This window comes from Nannobrachium achirus (assembly GCF_963921795.1).
Source record: "Nannobrachium achirus genome assembly, chromosome: 22".
Classification (NCBI taxonomy): domain Eukaryota; kingdom Metazoa; phylum Chordata; class Actinopteri; order Myctophiformes; family Myctophidae; genus Nannobrachium; species Nannobrachium achirus.
In genome coordinates this window covers 36,978,755-37,002,390 of record NC_137829.1, presented here as the reverse complement: position 1 = coordinate 37,002,390, position 23,636 = coordinate 36,978,755, and the positions used below count along the sequence as shown (strand labels likewise).

General features: G+C 42.5%; 1 protein-coding gene and 1 long non-coding RNA gene across 2 annotated transcripts in view; both read left to right on the top strand.

Moving 5' to 3' along the window:
• LOC308308325 overlaps positions 1 to 23,636 on the top strand; it is an 839,845-nt gene that overhangs the window by 629,302 nt on the left and 186,907 nt on the right. The window lies entirely within an intron of this gene.
• Positions 1 to 23,636, top strand: part of hdac4 (histone deacetylase 4) — a gene marked incomplete at its 3' end in the record, with an annotated part of 312,733 nt that overhangs the window by 147,449 nt on the left and 141,648 nt on the right. Inside the window, exons 5-8 of the mRNA XM_080753473.1 lie at positions 80 to 228; positions 4,823 to 4,973; positions 10,383 to 10,503; positions 14,266 to 14,384. Of these exons, the coding sequence (XP_080609599.1) occupies positions 80 to 228; positions 4,823 to 4,973; positions 10,383 to 10,503; positions 14,266 to 14,384 (540 nt within the window). The remainder of the gene's footprint in view (positions 1 to 79; positions 229 to 4,822; positions 4,974 to 10,382; positions 10,504 to 14,265; positions 14,385 to 23,636) is intronic.

Below are 23,636 nucleotides of genomic sequence, written 5' to 3'. Positions count from 1 at the left end.
CGACTTTCAACTCAACTTTTCTACTGAGTCGAGTCGACTTGGCAAAAATCACAAGTCGTTAAACCTAGTCTGTCTGCAGCAGGCCTCCAAGAGCAGCAGCTGCAGCAGGAGCTGTTGACCCTCAAACACAAGCAGCAGCTTCAGAGGCAACTGCTGATCGCAGAGTTCCAGAGGCAACACGAACAGCTGTCCAGACAACATGAAGCCCAGCTCCACGACCATGTCAAGGTGAGCCCAGAGGACGGAAGGGACACCAAGGCACGTGCACATAATAGACATCAAAGCTAGGGGGCTTGAGCCCCTGCCCTTTTATCCGTCTGTAGAAAAAAGTGCCCTCTCCTCCAGACCATGAATGCAGTTTTTACTATAGTGAAAAGAAATAGAAATGCACTTTTTCCATGCCATATCTGAAGGCAGCACTCAAGAGAATCGCCTTGTCCAAACTCTCCTGAACTTGAATGCAGCGTCTCATGTTGAAAGAATTGCACTCTCTGTGTAGAAATCCATGCCGTTACGCCACATCTCCGGTATTGACTTTTTTTATGCTTAGTTTAGTGTGGTATCAAGTATTTTCAATATTTTTCCCAAAAGGCCCTTTTAGAAATTTCAGCCCCTGCCTCTCTAACATTCTTTGACACAGGACACAAAGGGTCCTATCTTATCAAGGGCTGGGCGATACCACTACAACTGATTGATGCCAATAAAGCTCCTTTGAATTGATCACCATATTTTTCTATAACTTTTGCCTTAAATTTGCGATTATTTGCAGATATATCAAATACCATCTCTATTGGCTATTTTTGCTATTTTTGTATGCCGCAATCGTGCAACAAAAGTACCTGATACAGGGGTTTAGTGGTTAATCAGTGGTTGAAAAAATCTTTTTAACCGTTTTTGTGTTGATGCATTGATATCTTAGAAAATAATTATAATTTGCTTCTTGATTATTTAAGATTCCGGTTCTAAATATCGGTTTCATTATATTTTTGGTTAATTGCCCAGCCCTGTGGTCTCTTCTCTTCTCTTCTCTTCTCTTCTCTTCTCTTCTCTTCTCTTCTCTTCTCTTCTCTACCCTCTCTCCACGTTTGTTTGCGTGTGTGCGTGCGTGCGTGTTGGGGTTTGTTTCCTGGATACATTGAGGGCTTTGCTCAGCAGTAATGCATCATGGGAAGACAGAGAGGATGCTGTGTGCGTGTGTACACTTAAATTATGTGAGTATGGTAGTGTAATTGGATCTGTTAGCAGTATTTTGCTGCTTTGCCATCTCCATGGGAACCTAGTTCCTCGGAGAGCGAGAGACAGTGTGTGTGTGTGTGTGTGTGTGTGTGTGTGTGTGTGTGTGTGTGTGTGTGTGTGTGTGTGTGTGTGCGTGTGCGTGTGAGGCTTATGTGATTCACTCTTGCTAAAAGGCCTTGCTGGCGTTGCCACGGCCGCACAGCCAGCCAATCGGCAAGAGGCAGTCGAAGCTAAAAATAACTCTGGAGTGTGTCCTCCAATCAGTGTGGCTCCAGGTTGATGGTATTGTCCCATCCATGTCTTGTAGATTGACTCGCATTGATTAACTTAAGTTACCTCAAAGCCCCAATCTGTCATTGCTGTATTAATACAGCAATGATATATAGAGAGAAATTTCTATAATATAGAAATTTAATATAAAAATCTACAGTATATTATACTGTAGATATCCTCCTGCTGATGCTCTGTCGATCTGCGTTTTTTTTTTTTTTTTTGTCTATTGCAGGGGTCTTCAACAGGGGGTCCGGGACCCCTAGGGGGTCCTCAGAGTTACCCAAATCTTTGAGTGATAGAACGTTTTTTTTCTCCTTTTTTTATATTAACCACTTGAACCCTAGCGTCCATATTCTGATAACTTTAGCCAAAAATAGCAGATCTACAAGCTCACTGCGAGGCATTGTGCTTGTGAGCTTGTAGATCGGCTATTTTCGGCCAAGAGGTTTTGACGGTTCAAGTGGTTAAATATCTGAAAACACAAATTGACATGCACCCAAAATACCCTGATGATTGTGCCGTCAAACAATGAAACTATATGGAATCTATGAAGATTTTGAGGGGGTCCCTGCTTCATCTCTCTCTCAACTAAGGGGTCCCTGGCCTGACATTGAAGACCCCTGGTCTATTGGATTGAATTGGATTATATCATCATTAGGCTGTTCTGCATACTGTTTGTTAAAGACATCACATTTGCAAATGGGATACGAACAGGTTTAAAAATTCCCATTTTCCCATTTAAAACGAATCTACGCAAATATTCCTCAAATGCTTACGGTCAAACCCTCTCTCTGCCTTCGCACAAACAGACAGCATTGCCCCTGACCAACGCAGTCAAAACAACGTTTCAATGTTTTGACTCGAGTGCCATTTCTCACCGATAGAAAAACGAAACGAGTTAGGATTTGAGTGAGCGGTGGTATCTGGTCTCTCTGTAACCGGATAGCGACAGCAGGGATTGAGAGATGAAATGGGATGTGGAGATTGTAACGGTAATCGTTCTGTCCATCTCTGCACTCCCTGTCTATCCCTCCTTCTGTTTATCTGTTTTTTATTTCATTTATACCGTACATCTTGTGCAACACATTTCTGGCCCTTCCCAGCGTCGCCAGTTCAGAAAAAGCTAAGGTATGGCAACATGACTGGTGTCTTGCACGCGCGCCCTCACGCTGAGTCACGCAAGACACCAGTCATGTTGCCATAGCTTAGCAACAGGCACAATTACGGTACATTTTATTGTTTTCCCCTGTAGCCAAGGTATGGCAGCTGGCCAGCTGCCATAGCTTGCCATACCCAATTGACGCCTCTGGCCCTTCCTCCTGATTTCCATCAACATTCCTCTCCTTATCTTCCCTTTCCCTCGCACTCTCCATCCCTGCGTCCAGTGGTGGAAAGTAATTAAGTACATTTACTTAGGTACTGTAAGTGCAATGTTGCAGTATTTGTACTTTACTTGAATATTTCCAATTTCCAATACTTTTACTTCTACTCCACTGCATCTCAGGTCCAATATTGTAATTTTACTCCACTACAATTATTTGAAAACTTGTGTTACTAGTTACTTTGCAGATATATATTACAATTTACAATAATTATAAAAGAATACATTAGCCACTTTAGCCCTATTTTATACCTAGGCTATTTGAAAATAGCCGTTTGCAAGCTTGTAGATCTGCTATTGTCAAACATTTTGTACTTTTACTTCTGGTTTTTAAGTACCAGTGCATAGTACTTTTTCTTTTGGTACTTTAAGTACACTTTGATGCCAATGCTTTTGCACTTTTAGTAGATTTTGAACTTCTGGACTTTAACTCGAAACAGAGTATATATTTCTATATTGCTGTATTGATACTTTTACTTAAAGGTGGCCTGTCACACTGGGTGAAAAGAGAGATTATCGGACGTATATGGGTAGATGACCGCTATTTTACATTTATACTGGGCTTAGATGTCATTGTGGGGATGTGCAATTATAAGCCAATCAAATTAATTGTCTGTATAGCCTGACTGTATGACTACTTACTGTACTGGTCAGCTGTTGTTGGGGGGCGAGGGGCAGATTACACTGTGACATGAACTTCAGACTGTTTCAGACCGTTTTCAGAGAAGCTCATGTCACAGTGTAATCTGCCCCTCAACCCCTTTAGGTGACAGTACCCCTTTAACCCATTTAGGCCTGAACACATTATGACGCAATATTTTATGCTTTAACTATTGAAAAATAGCAGATATACAAGCTCACAGCGCGGCACCGAGTGCCGCGCTGCGAGCTTGTAGATCTGCTATTTTTGAAAAATCGCGAAAATTTGATTTTTGACCCGATTACATAAGTGTCTTTTGAATCCTTCTAAGATTTTTTGAAAAACCGATGTTTGTATGTCAACAATCTGGCCAGCCATCGTCAAAGAAAAGGTCCTTTTCACTTAACTGGAGCTCAGTTAGTCTGTTTGTCAGTGGTTCTCAAACCTTTTCATGTGAAGGACCCCCAAAATGATATTTATTTGGCCACGGACCCCCATTTCAAAATATCTAGTTCCAGGGACCACCCATGAGCAAAATTTGAGTTACAAACGTTCGCTTTGAAAATACATATATTCAAAGATTTGCACACATTTTCACGACTTTTTCAAAAATAGCAGATCTACAAGCTCGCAGCGCGGCACTTGGTGCCGCGCTGTGAGCTTGTATATCTGCTATTTTTCAATAGTTAAAGCATAAAATATTGCGTCATAATGTGTTCAGGTCTAAATGGGTTAAAGGACAACTTTAGTTTTGTTCATATTTTAGATAGTCATTGGAGAAAAGTAAAGACGAGCGTTAAAAATGTTTTCATTTACTTCTTTCTATCGTTTTTGTGATTTTAACGATTTCGATTTGCATGCATGCCCCAGGTTTCGGGCATGCATGCAGGTGGCTAAATATGTATGTTAAGACACAATAAGCCCATTTCCCAGATGCACTGCACTCTTTCATGGTCAGATGTGACTTATGGGGGCTGGTGTAAATAGTAATAAAGAAATTGTCGGAAATTGTGTCTAAAAACTGACTTATTTAGCCACTTGTACGCATGCCCCCACCCACTGAAATCAAAATAGTGAAATCGCTAAAACAATAGAAAGAAAAGAAATGAAAACATTTTAACACTCATCTTTTCTTTTCTCTAATGACTATCTAAAATATGAACCCTTGTTGTAAAAAACTAAAGTTGTCCTTTAAAGGGGTACTGTCACCTAAAGGGGTTGAGGGGCAGATTACAAAAACAAGTTGTCCTTTAAGTCAAACATTTTAGTGCTTTTCTTCCACCTCTGCTCAGCACCAACAGGACCTTCTGGCCCTCAAGCACCAACAGGAGCTGCTGGAGCACCAGAGGAAGCTGGAGCGCCATCGCCACGAGCAGGAGATGGAGAAGCAGCAGCGGGAACACAAGCTCATCCAGCTGAAGAACAAGGAGAGAGGCCAGGAGAGTGAGTGAATGCTACTTACCAGAGAAACGTATCCTCGTCGTCGGGTGGAAACCTTGTGTATGTCCAAAACCGTTATCGTTTTAAAAAAAATTATTCAAAATAGCGAAAATAGCCGATCTGCAAGCACACAACGCCTCGCAACGCGAGGCGTTGTGTGCTCGTAGATCTGCTATTTTCACTAGTCTCGTGCGACGGTCTTCTATGGTGAAGCAGGGCTTTACGTTACGAGAAGAAAAAAAAGAAAACGTACAAATCTGAAACTTGGAGATACAAGGTTTCTGCCTGCCAGAGACGATAGGACTGACGATGTTGTGCTAGTACTAGTACGGTTATACTAGTGCATACACGTACGCACGTACGCACGCACGCACGCACGCAAACACACACACACACACACACACACACACACACACACACACACACACACACACACACACACACACACACTGGCTGTTCATTGTACCTGTGTTCCGGTTGCAGTAAAAGCCAGTTTAGCCTACTGTGACAAGTTTGGTTTTTTTTAAGTCATTTACTGCCCAATCATGTTTAACCAAACTACTGTACTAGCCATTGCCATCTATCTTTCGTTTTGCCTTACCTTTTCAAGTAGTCATAGAATACTTTTCTGTTTTTCGATCGATCCCCCAATCGATCACGGACATGCACACACTTTCTCTGCTTCTGTGAAAGAAAAAACTGTAGTGTGTCACGGAACGGAGAAAATGGCGATTCTGTGAAAATAATAAACAAGCGGAAGCGGATGGAGCGACGTTTTTTTGATGGCGTCAAAAAAAAACAGACCTATGTTTCTAAGTGAGTGGTGCCCAAACCTTTTCATGTGAAGGACCCCCAAAATGATATGTATTTGGCCACGGACCGCCATCTCAAAATATTTAGTTCCAGGGACCCCCCAGAAGCAAAATTTGAGTTACAAATGTTCGCTTAAAAAATACATTATATTCAAAGCTTTGCACACATCTTCACAACTTTTCAAAAGTTTTCTGCTGTTGCAGCTATACTGCTACTCTACCATAACTAATGGTGCCACTACTACTACTACTACTGCCGCTGCTGCTCTTACCATCGCTAAAGCTAATGCTACTGTACCCCTCCTGCTGTGAAAATGTGCCGTTCGGGACACTGTGTGTCAGAGAAGTGAGAGCCGTTCAGAGCCACCATCCGTCAGGGCGGCCTGACCTCGACACGTCTATACTGCAGCGAGGGACAGGTTAAGCTGGGACAGGCTCGCACCGTGGGGCAGCAGAACCCAGGCTGCTGGGGATTCTTGGAAGTCTATTTATTTCCTCTTTTGGCAGCGAGAGCCACCAGTGCATTAAGCCATTTAGGCCTCGAATTATTGAATGCTTTAACTATTGAAAAATAGCTTGTAGATCTGCAATTTTTTTGAAAAATCATGAAGATTTGTGCAAATCTTTGAATATATATATATATATATATATATATTTTTTTTTTTAAAGCGAACATTTGGAACTCAAATGTTTGCATCTGGGGGGTCCCTGATACAATATTTTGAGATGGGGGTCCATGGCCAAATACATATCATTTTGGGGGTCCTTCACATGAAAAGGTTTGAGCACCGCCGACATAGAAACATACCTTTTTCAAAAAAACCTTAGAAGGATTCAGAAGACACAGAATTTTCAAGATTTCTCAAAAATAGCAGATCTACAAGCTCGCAGTGCCGCGCTGTGAGCTTGTATATCTGCTATTTTTCAAAAGCTAAAGCATTAGATGATACGCAATAATGCGTACCCGGTCTAAATGCATTAATCCATAGGGAGTGTTAGGGTAGGTGAGCTTAGCTGCACGATTAAAAGAGGAGACAATTTATCTTCATTTTCAGTCCATTCTGCTTTTACGGTAGCACTTATCATCAGGAACAGTTTTAAGCACCAGCAGTTTTTTACTACAGGGAATCTCAGCCTTGCCTAGGTAGCTTTAAGCTAAGGGTCGGCAAAGAAAGCAGACTGGAAATGTGCACCCTTGCCCACTATTCTTCCCATAGGCCTATCTTTTTAACATGTAGCATGAGGAACAATTACAGCTACTGATAATTGAATGGTTTACGTCTATAAAAAAAAATTACGGTTGAAATAAATGGCATTGTTCTTGCCTTCACGGTCAGGCCAGGCAGGCGTTGACAGCTAGGCAAGTATTTTGGCACAAATCCTTTTCAACACCGTTGTGGTGGCAGAACTTCTCTAAGTAAGCTAACTGTCGCTGCCAACCCTGCCAAAGGCGCCCGTGCTCGCCTTTTTTTTTCCCTGACCATCTTTGGCTAGGCGAGGTGAGCCCATTGCCTCACTAGTACGGAAAGAGCCAGGGGTGTCACACCAAATTCTGGGCCCTGGGTACAAGGATTCACTGCGGGCCCCCCATGAATGTTAACTATTGAAAAATAGCAGATATACAAGCTCACAGCCGCGCTGCGAGCTTGTAGATCTGCTATTTTTGAAGAATTGTGAAAGTGTTTGCAAGAAACCTATATGTTTCCATGTCAGTGGTGCTCAAACTTTTTCATGTCAAGGACCCCCAAAATGATATGTATTTGGTCACGGACCCCCATCTCTAAATATTTTGTTCCATGGACCCCCCCCCCCCCCCCCAGAAGCAAAATTTGAGTTAAAAAATAATAATGTTCGCTTAAAAATACATATTTTCAAAGATTTGCAGTGCACACATTTTCACGACTTTTCCAAAATAGCAGATCTACGCTGTGAGCTTGTATATCTGCTATTTTTCAATAGCTAAAGTTACTAGGGCCCCTCCACCTTGGGCCCTAGTAACTCAGTCCCCCCCCCCCCCCCTTGTGACGCCCCTGGAAAGAGCACAGGGCTGTTAACAGAGGAAGGCTTTGTTAAGTGCTGCAGTAAATTGCCTGCAAGGCAGTCTCATAAAAGCCAATTTGCCTCAGTGGCAAGGCAGACATATTGGGATGTCAGCACTTCGACACACTCCACCCTGTGATTTTAGAGCTTCCATATTAGCAGTTGTCACGTTCACATGTTTGTCACTTCACCCCGGGGCTCGACGTGTGTCACCTGTCGTCGACTTACTTCCGCTCCCTGGCACTTTCCCAGAAAAAGACGCTTCTTCTTCTGTTTTTCCCCCGACTTAACTCTCAAAACACCTATTATTGTTTATCACCTCTTCTGTCTCATACACTCTCTCTCTCCTCTCAGGTCTTTTCTGTACTTCTTTCTCCCTCACTCCATCCCTCTCAGGGTGGTGTGTTTCGTGGCTGTGAAATGAGAGTGGTAATTAAAGAGCGAGACTGTGGGAGAAAAAAAAAACCCTGTCGCTAAGAGAGTGGAAGCACTGCTGCGGTCTCGCTGGAGTTTGGTGCGACAGATTGGCCGCACGGAAGCGATGTTAAAACCTGATTTATACGTTGTCTGGTCTCTCGGGGCGGATGTGTTGGCTCCCGCAATTTTCGAACGCTTCCGCCTAAAAAAGTCCATACTTTGGAAGCTCTGAAAATGAGTAGAGAATAAAGACCCTACTTCCTAGTGATGGGACGATATGAAAATCACGACGATTGTGACAAAATAAATCGCGATTTACGATATTATCGTGACAATCAAAATCCATTATCTTGGGGCGGAACATTTGCCCAAAAAATAGCCGATCTACAAGCTCGCAAGTTGTAACAGACATGCAGCTCGGCAAATAAAAGGTGAATTGATCCAAGTGCATGACGGAGGACGATGTCACGATAAATGAAATGTGTTTTTTATCATGATAAACGATAATATTGTTTAACATCCCATCCCTACTACTTCCGTTTTGCCCCATGCAGTAAAATAATAATTTAAAAAAAAAAAGAAATACATGCAAATAATTCCTACCGTAACCAAATTGCGTCAAAGCCCAGCTACCGCAGCTGCTGTAGCTGCTTAGCGGAAATGGAAACATATTTTAAATATATTTAATAATCATATACACCGTGTTGTGATTGGTTGAATAGCCTTCCAGTCTGAAGAGCAGATGACAGCGTCCTTTAGCGGGTGGATTATGTTGGTTGTGAAGTCAGGCGTTGACTTTTTGCAGGTTGCAGGTTTATAGGAGTGTAGGGTGTATTTATTTTGCAGAAATACAGTGATTATAATATAATCAATTATATTTTTATCAATTATTTTATTAAAAAAAAATTGACAAATTGGATACGTTTGCCCCGATTAAAAATCGACATACTAAGGACATGCCACCATTTTTTTGCTAAATGTAAAAAAAAGCAATTTTTGTGCATTGTGCTCGGATCGTGCACGGATCATGCACAGATCGTGCACCACAGATCGTGCACGCCGTTCACAGCTTTCAAACAAAAAAATCAGCTTGGAAATCCGTTCATGCATTCAAGAGATATTACCAATCTTGTTTTTTGCAGGTCATTCAGTCCGAGTTTATCAAAAAGGCAACTGGGTTAAGGCAGACCGAAGCTTGTGATTGGCTGTGCGGAGGTGCCGAAAGTCGGGGGGACGGAGATAAACCTAAACCTAAACCTTAACCCTAACCCTAACCTCAGTAAAACTAACGCTGGTGAATGCTAACCTGGTGAAATCCTACAGTAACCTGACGAAGCTGGTGAATGTTAAACTGGTCGGACCAACGGTGCTTAACCCAGTTGCTTTTTTGATACACTCGGACTGAACGACCTGCAAAAAATACTCTCCCCTTGTTTTCCACAAATGTAAACAAACATGGCTGCCATGTTTGAAAGATTGAAAATGGCTGCCAACTCGGGCAACTTGGGCGTGGCATGAACGGACATCGGGAACAACTCGAGGAAACTCGGGGTGTGGCAGTAAATTAGTTAAATAAATTCAAAGTAATCCTTACGAACCAACTAAATTGTTTCACGTATATTTTGTTGTACGACTATATTGAGCACAAATTGTGAAAATCGCCCATCGTAAAAAACGAGCTTTATGGGTACAGCAACATTATTGTGTATCATTATTTTATGCTTTAACTATTGAAAAATAGCAGATATACAAGCTCACAGCGCGGCACCGAGTGCCTAAGTTACCAGGGCCCAAGGTGGACGGGCCTTTTATACTTTAGCTATCGAAATATACAATATATATATACATATATACAAATATACCTTTTGCCTTTGAGTAGGCCTATATGTGTTTTTTAAGCGAACATTTGTAACTAAAATGTTGCTTCTGGGGGGATCTCTGGAATGAAATATTTTGAGATGGGGGTCCGTAGCCAGATACATATCATTTTGGGGGTCCTTCACATGAAAAAGTTTGAGCACCACTGACATACAGTAGAAACATAGGTTTTTCAAAAAACCTTTGAAATTTTGATTTTGATTTGAAATATTCAAAGACATTCTCTCTCCATCTCTCTCTCCATCCCTCTCTCCCTCCCTGGTAGGTGCAGTGGCCAGTACTGAAGTAAAGATGCGTCTTCAGGAGTTTGTCCTGAACAAGAAGAAAGCCCTGGCTCAGCGAAACCTAAACCACTGTCTGCCCAACGACCCACGCTACTGGTACGGGTAAGTGGCGTCCCCGACCGTCCCCCCCTGTCCCAGCCGCGCACCTATCTTCCTGTGTTGTGTGTTCAAGTACAGCTTGAGCATCAAAGTTTCATTATTGTGATTGCCCTAACTGGGCAACCAGGCTATAGTAGGGCATTCACCAAATATTCGAATAATCGAGTATTCGAATATCAAAGTCACTATTTGACGTTGTTCACCAAAGTCGAATATTCGCTTTTTTTTCTATCTCTCTCTCTCTCTCTCTCTCTCTAAAAAATATATAGTTTATAACGCTTGGCTAGATAGGAAGTCATAAGAATGAGTTGTCAACGGTTCTCAAACCTTTTTAGGCCGTGACCCCTAAAATAAACATATTTGAACTGGGGACCCCCACCCTGACAAGCATTACATTTAATGTGACTCGGTTCCGCAGATAAATATTGTGAAAATAATTGTGAGCATGTAGATCGGCTATTTTCACAATGTTCGCCTCTTGCTTTCTTAATATTTGACAGTTTGGCCAGTCCTGTCGAATATTCGACTATTCGAATACTTTGAGGTCGAATAATTTGAATACTAAAAATCACTATTCGTGAATGCCCTAGGCTATTAGTACATCTTTCTTTATTCCATCTTCTAGCTTCCATCTTTCCAGGTCCTACTACTCCTCCCACTGTGACACACACTTGGGCCATATTATGTCAAATTGACCGGCTTCATCAGGAATCGCGTGCTTGCATTTTGCTACAGATTCAACCAGTGTGTCCACATATGGGCATTCCCAGATATGGGCTTAACACTTATGTTGCAATGATTTTTTCTCTTCAATGTCTCGCGTTGCCATGGTTACCATAGACTTCCATGTAATTGTGCAAGTGTGTAAAAAGTGCACGCCCATGCCTAGATGATGCACCACGTGTGTAGATGCTGTTCACAGCTTTTTTTTCTCTTCAATGTCTCGCGTTGCCATGGTTACCATAGACTTCCATGTAATTGTGCAAGTGTGTAAAAAGTGCACGCCCATGCCTAGATGATGCCCCACGTGTGTAGATGCTGTTCACAGCTTTCAAACAAAAAAATCCGCTTGGAAATCCGTTCAGGCATTCATGATTTATCAGCCATTATGTTTTCTTCAGATGTAAACAAACATGGCTGCCATGTTTGAAAGAATGGGTTGGTATGGGGGTTAAACATGCAATTTCGCGATCGCGATCATGCCTAATACATTTCTGGAGGTCCAAAAAAATATTTTGAATTTTTTTTTTTTTTTTTCAAAAACGGCCCAAACTCTGGAAACTCGGGGTTGGCACAGCACTAGTACCAATACAAACTCGGGAAACTCGGGGTTGGCACCATATGTGTTAACATCAGGGTCATTAGTACGTCCATATATGGGCATAAAAAGGACAAGGACTGACACGGAGATCTCCATATACGCCATTCATTTACCAGTAAGACTCCCTAAATCGGGAGATAAGCGACCGTCAGGTCGCATACACAAACTTTAGAAGGCAATGGTAACCAATCAGGAGGGAATATGGGAAATGGGACAGATCCATGTTGATGACATGACTTCAGAGATACTGTGTACCGCTTTGTGTGATTTTAGGGCAAAATCTGTAGCAGCAGTGTCCAAAAATGTGTTTGGCAAGAATCGGCATCATGGTGGCGCTAGAAGAGGGGCATGTGAGAAATGAGGGGTGGAGGCCACAAAGTCGCACCACGTGTGTTTCATTCCAGTGGCCTCCATTCGACTCTTCACCTGTTAGCTTTCAGTTAGACTTGAGAGGGAATCTCCATGGTACGAGGCCCCTCTGTGCATGACAGCTGTGCTGACTGACATCTGCTCGCACGCGATTCAAACGAACGCACGCGCGCTTCAAACGAACGTGCGTGCTTCAAACTCGCACGCTCACGCACTTGGCGCTCGTTTGAAGTTAACAGCAACAATGCCACCTCTCCCCCTCTTTAAATATTTCAAGAGGTTTCAGGCCAACTTTCACTTGGCAGGGAAGAGACGATAAGACGGCACAGAGACTGAAGGAGAAATGGGAAAGGGATGCCGTCTCTCTGTCTCATTGTCATCACCTCTCTCTCTCATTGTCATCACCTCTCTCTTCCCTCGCTGTTTTTTTTTCTCCTGTTTGTTTTCTTTTCTCCTGTTTGTTTTCTTTCCTTGCCAGGTCTCAGGGTTAGCTTTCCCCCTCGGCTTGATTTACCATTTCCTGCTCAATTCTTCAATTCTTTTCCTCTTTTCTTCTCATCTTTCCTTACCTATCTTGCTCTTCTTTCATCCTCCCCTCCCCTCTTCCTCCCTCTATCTGTGTCTCTGCCAGTGTTGATTTTGTTAACTAAAAACTATGACGTTTTTTTTTTCACTGACGAAAACTAAATAAAAACGAAATAAAAACTAAGCTGTGATGACTAAAACTAAGACTAAATATATTGACAAGTTCGTCAACAAAATAAAAACTTGACTGAAAGGTTAGGGAGGGACTAGTGGAGAAGAGAGTCATTTTATGTTTGGTTGCTCTCAGGTGTTGCATGCTGAAAATGGCAGATCTACAAGCTCACAACGCGTCGCAAGCGCGACGCTTGTAGATCGGCTATTTTCAGCACGCAACCAAGTGTAAAATCAGTCATTACGATGCCATCAAGGCCGGCTAAAATACATTTCAGTTGACTAAATCAACTGTAGATTTAGTCGACTAAAACTAGACTAAAACTAAAAAAATTCAGGTGATTAAATTATGACTAAAACTAAATGACATTTTATTCAAAAGACTATCTGTCTCTCTCTCTCTCTGCTGCCTGCAGGTATCCTGTCTTCAGCCTCTCTTATCACAGAGGTGATAAGAGGGGAAGGAGAGCGAGGAGTCTTTTTGCTCCTCTCTTTCTCTTTCTGTATGTCTATCTCTGCCCCCCACCTCTAACTGTGTCTCTGTTTTTAACCTGTACTCATGCTCTGCGGCTTCTCTTTCATGTACCGTGCAGGGAGATAGAAGCTCACTCTTTAAAGAGGTGGTGCCATAGTTTTGTACTTTCACTCTGTACTTAGTCTGTTTTTTTCCCCCCTCTACACCAAGCACTTTGCCAAAAATAGCCGATCTACAAGCTTGGAGATCTGCTATTTTTGGCTAAAGTTCTCAGAATATGGACGCTAGGGTTCAAGTGGTTAATATAAAAAAGGAGAAAAAACTCTATAGCTCCCGGACCCCCTGTTGAAGACCCTGACATAAATCTTAACATCCATATTCTGGGCATAATATTATAGTAATAATATAATCTACAAGCTCACAAGGTGTTTCAGTCTCTTTGTTATCAGCAAAGAGATTTGGTTTAGTAGGGGGAAAATGAGGGGACCAATTATAAAACCACAATGTCACATTGTCACAATGTCATGTCTATTTCATTGGTTCTCGACCTGTGGGTCGGGACCCCCAAGGAGTCCCCAAATTATTTTGGGGGGGTCCCCAGATGATTATCTTAATGTGCAACATTGTTTTTTTCACTCAACAGTAAACAAACCAACAACGTTTGAGTGTATAGATGTTATCTGCACATTTCTAAAGGGACAATTTAAGGAATTTTGAATATCTCTAAAATTAAACATTGACCAAATTGACACATAATCAGAGGCTGGAATTGTGAAAATAGCTGATCTGCATGCTCACAGAGGTGTCTTAGTGCTCGTCAGGGTCGGGGGGTCCCCAGTTAAAATATGATTATTTTGGGGGTTGTGGCCTGATCTATTTGGCCTGTGTTTCTCTCTCCCCCCAGGAAAACTCAGCACAGCTCCCTGGACCAGAGTTCCCCTCCACAGACGGGCATGTCCGCCTACAACCACGCCATCCTCGGCATGTACGACTCCAAAGACGACTTCCCACTCCGCAAGACAGGTACGCTAGTTCACCAGGTCACAAGACAGGTACGCTACTTCACCAGGTCACAGCCGGTCTTTCCTCCCACCCAGCCAAGTGATGTTTTCACCTCTCAGCTCTCTACAACAGTGGTTCTCAACCTGTGGGTCGGGACCCTCAGGGGGGTCCCCAAATAATTGTGGGGGGGTCCCCAGATAACAACTCAATGTGCACATTTGTAAAGTGACAATTTAAGGATTTTTTAATGCCTCTAAAATGACAAATTAAACATTGGTCAAATTGTCTAATATTACAGGCAGAAATTGTGAAAATAGCCGATCTACATGCTCACGTGCATGAAACCGCTCCATTGTCCATTCCCAATGAAATGCATTGGCGGAATGGGAATCCACTCTCATACACTTTGGTGTGACCGCAGCCTAACAGAGTATTTCTACATTGCCGTATTGATACTTTTACTTAAGTAAAAGATACAGTATGAGTACTTTTTCCACCACTGGTTGTTTTTCCGTGTTTCACACTGGGGCTCCGCCTCCGGAGCCAAAGAAAGACATCACAAAAGAATTGAAATGGAATGTGAAAAATGACACCAAACCCGCTTCCGAACTCGTTGGCGATGTGTGTACGTATATTGGATAAAATCGTCTTGGTCAGACCGTTTGCACATGTTGACTAATTGACCGATCGCTATGCCCCTCCTAAAGCCGTCCTTGTCCAATTCCAAGTTAGCAACAGGTTACTAACGCAGCAGACTTGGCAAGCTGCCATGGCGGCGCGCATCGGTGTCTGGCTGCTAGATAGAGATGGGATTTATGGTTCTTTGAAGTGAACCGGATCTCTGAGATCCGTTCCTTTCAAAGAGCCGTTCAAAAGACTGGCTCATTTTAGTTACTGGTTACTTTGTAGATTTTGATTATGATTGTAAATCACTTCCACCCATATAGGCCTATACATTTTGGCCATTGGATACATTTCTGGCATTTGAAAATAGGTGATCTACAAGCTCACAATGTGTCACGTTGCGATGCATTGTGAGCTTGTAGATCGGCTATTTGCAAATGATTTTTCTACATTTTACTCATTGGAAAACCTGTGAAACAGGACATTCTGCATAATGAGTACGTTCTAATATTGGTACTTTAAGTACATTTTGAAACCAATACTATTTTACTTTTACTCTAGTACATTAATAACATTCCAAACTTGATTGCAGTATTGATATGTTTACCTAAGTAAAGATATGTAGTACCTTTCCCACCACTGTTCATTAGAAAGGAACGGCTCCCTACTGTGAACCGAATCATATCGTTCATTTCAAAGAGTCGTTCAACAGACTCGATTCGTTCGCGAACGTCCCACCCACTCGCTTCCGTGTCACAAACACTGAAACAAAAACAGAACGGATTGCACTGACCTACACAAACCCACGGGAATAATTTAGGAGCACTTCATGAGAAAATATAACTGGTAAAACTTGTGTACTGTATGTTAATCTGACTTTAGTATAGGCTATTGTTTTCTTCCTGGACGTACGTTTGTTTGTGGCAGGTTAGTCTGCAGCTGGGTGCTATTGCTGCACGCCGCCATGGCAGCTTGCCAAGGCACCCGCCTTAGTAACCTGTCGCTAAACGTGGCATTGGGCAAGCACGGCTTTAGGAGGGGCATAGCGATCGGTCAATTGTCAGGGCGAGTTTTGTTCGCCCATGTTACATAATAGACCGAAAAGTCTGCTTTTGCAAGACAAATTTCAGGGAGGGTTTTGCCAGAACTTACATAATACACTGAAAATAAAGCTTTGGATTGCAAGACAAATATTATCACACACTCGGAAAAAGCGTGTGAAAAACAGAAGGTGTTTGATTACCAGTGCCAAGAAAATTATTTGTTCTTCTCACCAGTGCTCAAAGAATTAATTCACGCTTCAGATTTAGGTTGTGCCGTGGATTAAAATGGTCACAGCTTTCAGCCTAGATAAAAACGTTGACACAAACACACACACACATACTCACTTATTTAAGGCGCACCACCTCGCTCCGAAAAACAACGTCCTTCAGGAGACTTGTACCCACATTGCCAGTCTTTCTGAAAAACGTTGTATAAATAAGCGTGGGCATTTTCTACATCCCCCTCTTTCTGTCTGTGTGCAGTGGTATCAATACTGCAACTTAGAAATACTCTGTTACAAGTAAAAGTCCTGAATTCTAAATTTACTTGAGTAAAAGTACAAAAGTGTTGGTGTCAAAATGTTCTTAACACATTCCCCGCCATTTAACAATACCTTCGTACTCTCCCCTGCCTCTGTCTCCATAGACTTCCATGTAATTCATAGTGCACGGATCATGCACACCCATGCCTAGATAATGCACCACGTGTCTGCACATTGCTCACAGCTTTCAAACAAAAAAATCCGAATGGAAATCCGTTCAGGCATTCATGAGATAGCAGCCATTATGTTTTCCTAAAATGTAAACAAAGATGGCTGCCATGTTTGAAAGATGGGGTTGCTATGGGGGTTAAACATGCAATTTCGCGATTGCTATCATGCCTACTAAAGTTTTTGGGGTCCAAATTTTTTTTTGAAAAAAAGATTTTTTTTTTTTTTTTTTTTTTTTCTCGGGATTATCAGGCCTGGCATGCAATGAGTTAAAGTACCAAATGTAGAAAGTACTCATTATGCAGAATGACCTATTTCAAGTATTCAAATGTATAAAAAATAGCAGTACCCAAGTAAATGTACTTAGTTGCTTCCCACCACTGTCTGTGTGAAGTTGAAGTACAGCTAATAGGTTGTAATTATTCACTTAGCGTCAGTGGCTCTCTATTGGCACTTTCCCGCCTGTCCCTCCGCAGCTGGAGACCAACCTCGGTGTGCTCTGCTGCCTGTCACGTCTGTCCTGGCACACACACACACACACACACACACACACACACACACACACACACACACACACACACACACACACACACACACACACACACACACACACACACACACACACACACACACACACACTAGGGCATTCACCAAATATTAGAAATATCAAAGTCACTATTCGACGTTGTTCACCGAAGTCGAATATTCGCTTATTTTAATTTTCTTGTTGTTTTCTCTTTAAAAAAAAATATAGTTTATAAAGCTTGCTCTATACCAGGGGTTCTCAAACCTTTTTAGCCCGTGACCCCCAAAATAAACACATTTGAACTGGGGACCCCCACCCTGACAAGCACTTGGAATTGTAGGTATTACATTTAATGTGACTCGGTTCCGCAAATAAATATTGTGAAAATAGCAGATCGGCGTTGTGAGCATGTAGATCGGCTATTTTCACAATGTTCGCCTCTTGCTTACTTAATATTTGACAGTTTGGCCAGTCCTGTCGAATATTCGACTATTCGAATACTTTGAGGTCGAATAATTTGAATACTAAAAATCACTATTAGTGAATGCCCTAACGCACGCACACACCGACTCACACAGCAACACCGCAACATTGGAGCCTGGCCCAAAAACCCAACCTTCGGGGTGCAGCGAAAATCTAAATCAATTGGGAACTTGTCTCGTTTGCACTGGGGGGGAGGGGCAGAGAGGAGACATCCGAACGAGTTGCAGCCTTTCACGGTACAAAAGACAATGCAGGGTTCAAAAGGTGACGGCATATGACACGGTGCAAAAGGATGATGCAGTACGCAAGTCCGTTTATTCCGTTAATTTATATGGGATTGGGAACCTCTGATGTGTAAGAAACTCCCTTTTTTCCCGTACGGAATTAGATATCTTTACGGATTTCGGAGAGACTGCATGGCTTTGTGTACCAAGAAACAAGCAGAAGACACTATTTCATTCAATTCACGCTTGACTGTATTGATGATTTCATATTTTATTTATAGATCGTTTTTCAAGCACTCAATTGCACTTCATTAACACACACACACACACACACACACACACACACACACACACACACACACACACACACACACACACACACACACACACACACACACACACACACACACACAGAGCAGTATAGATTTATACTCTGCTGGTGTTCGGGGTCGTGCTGTATGCTATTTTTGGCCCACGACAGCGCGCAGCACTGCGGGAATTGTGAGATCAGGCAGTATCATGCTTAATTTTGTTTGCGTATGAGGAGATAAGATGCTTGAAAATACTAGACCCACAGGTATGCAAGCATACATGCATATCGTCGTTGTCGGGTGAAAACCTTGTATGTCCAAGACCGTTCGTTTTGCATTTATCATTTTAAAAATGATTTAAACTAGTGAAAACAGCCGATCTACAAGCACACAACGCCTCGCACCCGCGAGGCGTTGTGTGCTTGTAGATCGGCTGTTTTCACTACCTTTGTGCGATGGCCTTGTATGATGAAGCAGGGCTTTACTTTGTGAAAAAACATACAAATCATTTGAAACTTGGAGATACGAGGTTTCTGCCCGACAGTGACGATATGCAAATACATGCGTGCCGTGCATACGAGCGCACGCACGCACGCTCACACACACACACACACACACACACACACACACACACACACACACACACACACACACACACACACACACACGGTTTGGAAGCCGAGGCGCCGCGTAAACCCAGACCGCGATAGCAGATCAGATCAGATTGCATCTGAGACAGAAAGGATAAAACATTCAAGTTCAGGAGGAAAGCGAATGACCCCGCCGCGCTGGGTTGCCGTGGCGACCGTTGCCGTCACGCCTGACGCTTTCTAGCTGGTGACGATGACCCATTTTTGGGACTTGACGTATGTATGTTGAAAACATGCGTGGTGGGGGGGGTGAGGGTTTCTACTTCTTCTTCTTTCCAGTAGGGCCGAGTGATATTCCAACAGTGTTTCTCTTGTCCAAATCTGAGAGCCTTTGTGATAATGGCTCTCGGTAGACAGAGGGACACTTTGACTGGACTGGCAGGAAGTCTGCTTGAACTGAATGACACATACACCCACTCTTTCATGCTCACACACACACACGCACGTACGCACGCACGCACGCACGCACGCACGCGCTCACGCCCTGCATGCGTAGTCCTACATCCCAATTTGTTGCCGTTAAAGGAGTATAGTTCACCTCCAAAATGACTTTTTGAGCGGTGGTCACAACGCTCCTATACGTGGCCGTGTGTGTGGGTCTGTCTGTCTCCGTCCGTCCGTCCGTCCGTGTCTGTCTGTATGTAGCCTACAGTACCTTTTTTGACCACACATGTTAAGGGAGGGGCGCTGTTGTTCAGGCCAGACCAGACACACACACACACACACACACACACACACACACACACAAGGATGGATACCAGTGGCGGCCTGAGTGACATGCATTTTATTATTAATATTTTGTTTAATATTGTTTTAATATTTTTTATAATATATATATACAGGTATATATATATTTGTTTTGCTGTTGCGCAGCCTCCACGACCACCGCTCAGTTCACACGGGTGTGATTTTTTTCTATTGATTACTCACCCCAAATGGATTCGGGTCCCCATCCGGAATCAATGGGAGTACATTTATTGTAATCAAATTTTTGTCTTAGGAATGTGACAAAAAACTAAAAATATTATTGAACTCAAGTCTCCATGGCGTGATTAATCAATAGAAAAAAAAGTCATTTTGGGGGTGAACTACTCCTTTAAGGTTGGCCAGAATGTAAAGCCGCTATTTCCGTCTCCAACTGCGTCCCCACAGTTATCATGAAAGCCTGCCTCCACTGACTCATTTCTGTAAAGACAGACTCTTTATTTCATTTTTCATGGGCGGACATTTAAAAGCCACCTCACAGACTTCTCGCGTCGGTATTTTGAGTGGTGGTTGTAAATGAGGAGGTCCATTGTCTTGCTTGACAACATGAAAGAAACGGCAGCGACAGGGATTAAACCTGCATAGTTTATCCTCGCTGTCCAAAACTGTTCCTTTTTTAATTATCATTGTGGCCGAAGGTCGCAGTTTACCATAAGAAACATCACAGCTTGTCCGCGTGTAGACGTGTACACGTGTACATGTGTCTATTGGTTTGACGCTCTGACATCATGCTCTGATGTCACTGTGATGTCAGGGGAACCACTCTACCAGAATGGGTTTGCCGCTCTGATATCACCCTCTGGCTTCACTGTGATGTCAAACAAACAGAATCCCTTTTATGCCCATATATGGAGTTCGCTGATGTCATCAATATTAATGGTGCCCTGTTAGAGAGATCCCTGTGATGCCAGGGGGAACCAACCCTTTTATGCCCATATATGGAGATATGAAAATCCCTGTGATGCCAGGGGAACAAATCCCTTTTATGCCCATATATGGAGATCCTTGATGTCCACATCCCTGATGTCCACATCACTGTGGCGCGACTTCACCCTTTGTCGCCCTGAGGCGTCTTCCTAGTTTTAAAAACTAGTTAAAGTAGTGAAAACAGCCAATCTACAAGCATACAACGGCGTTGTGTGCTTGTAGATCTGCTGTTTTCACTACTTTTGTGCAACACTCTTGTATGATGAAGTAGTACTTTAATTTATGAAAGAACTATTTTGAAACTTGGAGATAGAAGGTTTCTGCCTGACAGTGACGTTATGTTACAGGGCGGGGGGGGGGGTTATCTCCTACAGTGGGTCTTGTGAGCCTCCTAATAAACCCCCACGTCAATTAGGGATGTTTTTTCCTTGGACCAGCTCACCCATGCTGTCAGTGGAATAGCTCTCCCATGTGACTGCTGCCCACCCACACACTCCCTCCTCCGTTTTCACTTTTAGCTTTGATTTATTCCTTGTTGTGCACTGGTGTCGTCGTGTGCCGGAAATAGCCGATCTTCAAGCTCACAACGCGTTGTGCCTGACGCGTTGTTGTGAGCCTGTAGATCGGCTATAGCAGCCTTTTGCATCTTGCCTCGGTCCATGCTTCATTTGAGCAAGGACCGGAGTGGCTGGACTGTATCTTTTACATTATTATGTTTTTTTTGAGCGGTGCTAACCGCTCCTACATCTGGCTTTGTCTGTTTGTATGTACTGTACGTACAGTATGTCCCACAGTTGACTCATTGGCCAAGCTTTCACAGGACGCTTAAAGTGAAATAAAAAATATGTTTTTTCACAATTTTAGAGCTTATCCGTGGTAATCATATGGGCATTCCTAACACTAGATGCCAAACAAATAGAAAATAACACAAATTTTGTGTATTTTTATATCAAAGGTCCTTAAATGGGCCATTCTTAATTATTTCCTGTGAACAGAAACGTGCTGCGTGATGACATAGACAGGTCCGCTTGCATATAAATGAACCTTTGGTTACATTCACCTGTTTGATTCCCATTGCTGGCATTCCTCCAAACACAGCTGTTTTTAATTATAGAGCTACTCCGTTTTGAATCTCTTTCAAGATCCAAACTATGTATTACTCATTGTAAACTTAATGAGCACAATAAAATATGTATCTGTAAACATTATAGGTTAGAATAATAAGGAACTTGGTAACAAACATTCTGCACAAGAGGCAGCCTGGTCGTGTCTCTCTGCCTTGCTACAAACAAAACATTAAGCATCACATGACTCAGATTTTACGTCCCATTGCCTGAAGGGCTGGTCCCTTCTGATTGGTTGAGAAACACACAGGCTTCCTTTTCAGACTTCAAAATAAAATACCCCAAATAGCCATCTCACTGGGTCTTTAATGAAATTAACTCATAAAAAGCCCCGCTCACTTCACACTGGGTGTGATATATATATTTTTAAGCTTATATTTTCAACTCACATGTTGTCGTTAACATTATACTGTTAAAAACTACATTTAACTACCCTAGACTAAATTAGATCAACTAAACTGTGTTTCCTGTTTGAGCTTGTTGGCTCAGTGCTTTATTGACACAGGAATTGGTCCTTTTTTAAGCTCGTTCTGATATTTCTCCCACTTCATTTCTGTGGATATGAGCATCAGTTCTCATGTCCCCCCGCAGCCCTCCCACAGTCACCGAGGTGATTAAACAGCCTTGTGTCACCTCCACCAGAAGGCTGCATCCATTCTAGCTGTCGGATGGAAAATGTCAGACAGCTCGTTGGTCTCCCACGCCCCCTCTTGTCCACCTCATATCTCTTAATGGCTCGACTTAAAGGTTGAGTTTTGAAGTTGAAGGCGACCGTCTCGCAACTCGTAAACTTCACAAAGATAATTAACCGATGGCTTTTAATCGAAGTGCTCTCCGTGGAACATAACTCTACCGTGGAGAGATTTGCGAGCGAGGCTGTTTTCAAGTCCGAGGACGACGTGTCCTCCTCTTTATGAATGCAGATGTTTGGACAGTAGAGATGAAATAATGCTGAAGTCGGACTAAATGTTAAATATTTTCATTTAATTGGCACTTAAAGGGATATTCCACTTTCAAAAAACTTTTGGTCATTGTATGGTCTAATCAGGCTTGTATGAACACCCTGAACAGTTTTTAATTTGCTTCATTCAGTATTTAGATATTTGATGTAAATGTTACCAGCTCCAACACGCCCAGGCCCTCTCCACATACACACCCATTGTAACTTCAAACTCCATTTTAACCATGATAGATTCATTAAAAACACCCATTATTTTTTCTGGTAACTCATTTTACCTTCCTAATACGTGAGCAGACCGTGTTTTTTCAATAACCTTTTTCTTTTATTTTTAATAATTCTTTGGGAAAATGGAAAACATTAAATACAATAATATTTTATTGAAAATAAATGAAAAAAGTTATTGAAAAAACACGGTCTGCTCACGTATTAGGAAGGTAAAATGAGTCACCAGAAAAAATAATGGGTGTTTTTAATGAATCTATCATGGTTAAAATGGAGTTTGAAGTTACAATGGGTGTGTATGTGGAGAGGGGCTGGGCGTGTTGGAGCTGCTAACATTTACATCAAATATCTAAATACTGAATGAAGCAAATTAAAAACTGTTCAAGGTGTTCATACAAGCCTGATTAGACCATACAATGACCAAACGTTTTTTGAAAGTGGAATATCCCTTTAAGCGGACAGAAAGGAATAAGAAAAGAAACAAGGCTGCTCCGCGGAGTGTACATGTATCTCCACCAGGCCGGGTTGCCTCCACAGAGTGTGTAAGTCGTACACCTTGGGTCCCAGCCGTTGGGACCCAAGGAAGCTGTGGAGGGATTTAGCATTTCTACGACATTCTGTAGGGTGCAACCTTTTGTATCTGTGGCGCCCCTATGGGTCTAAGTGAAATTGCTTTTGAGATACAAATGTCCGCTTTAAAAAT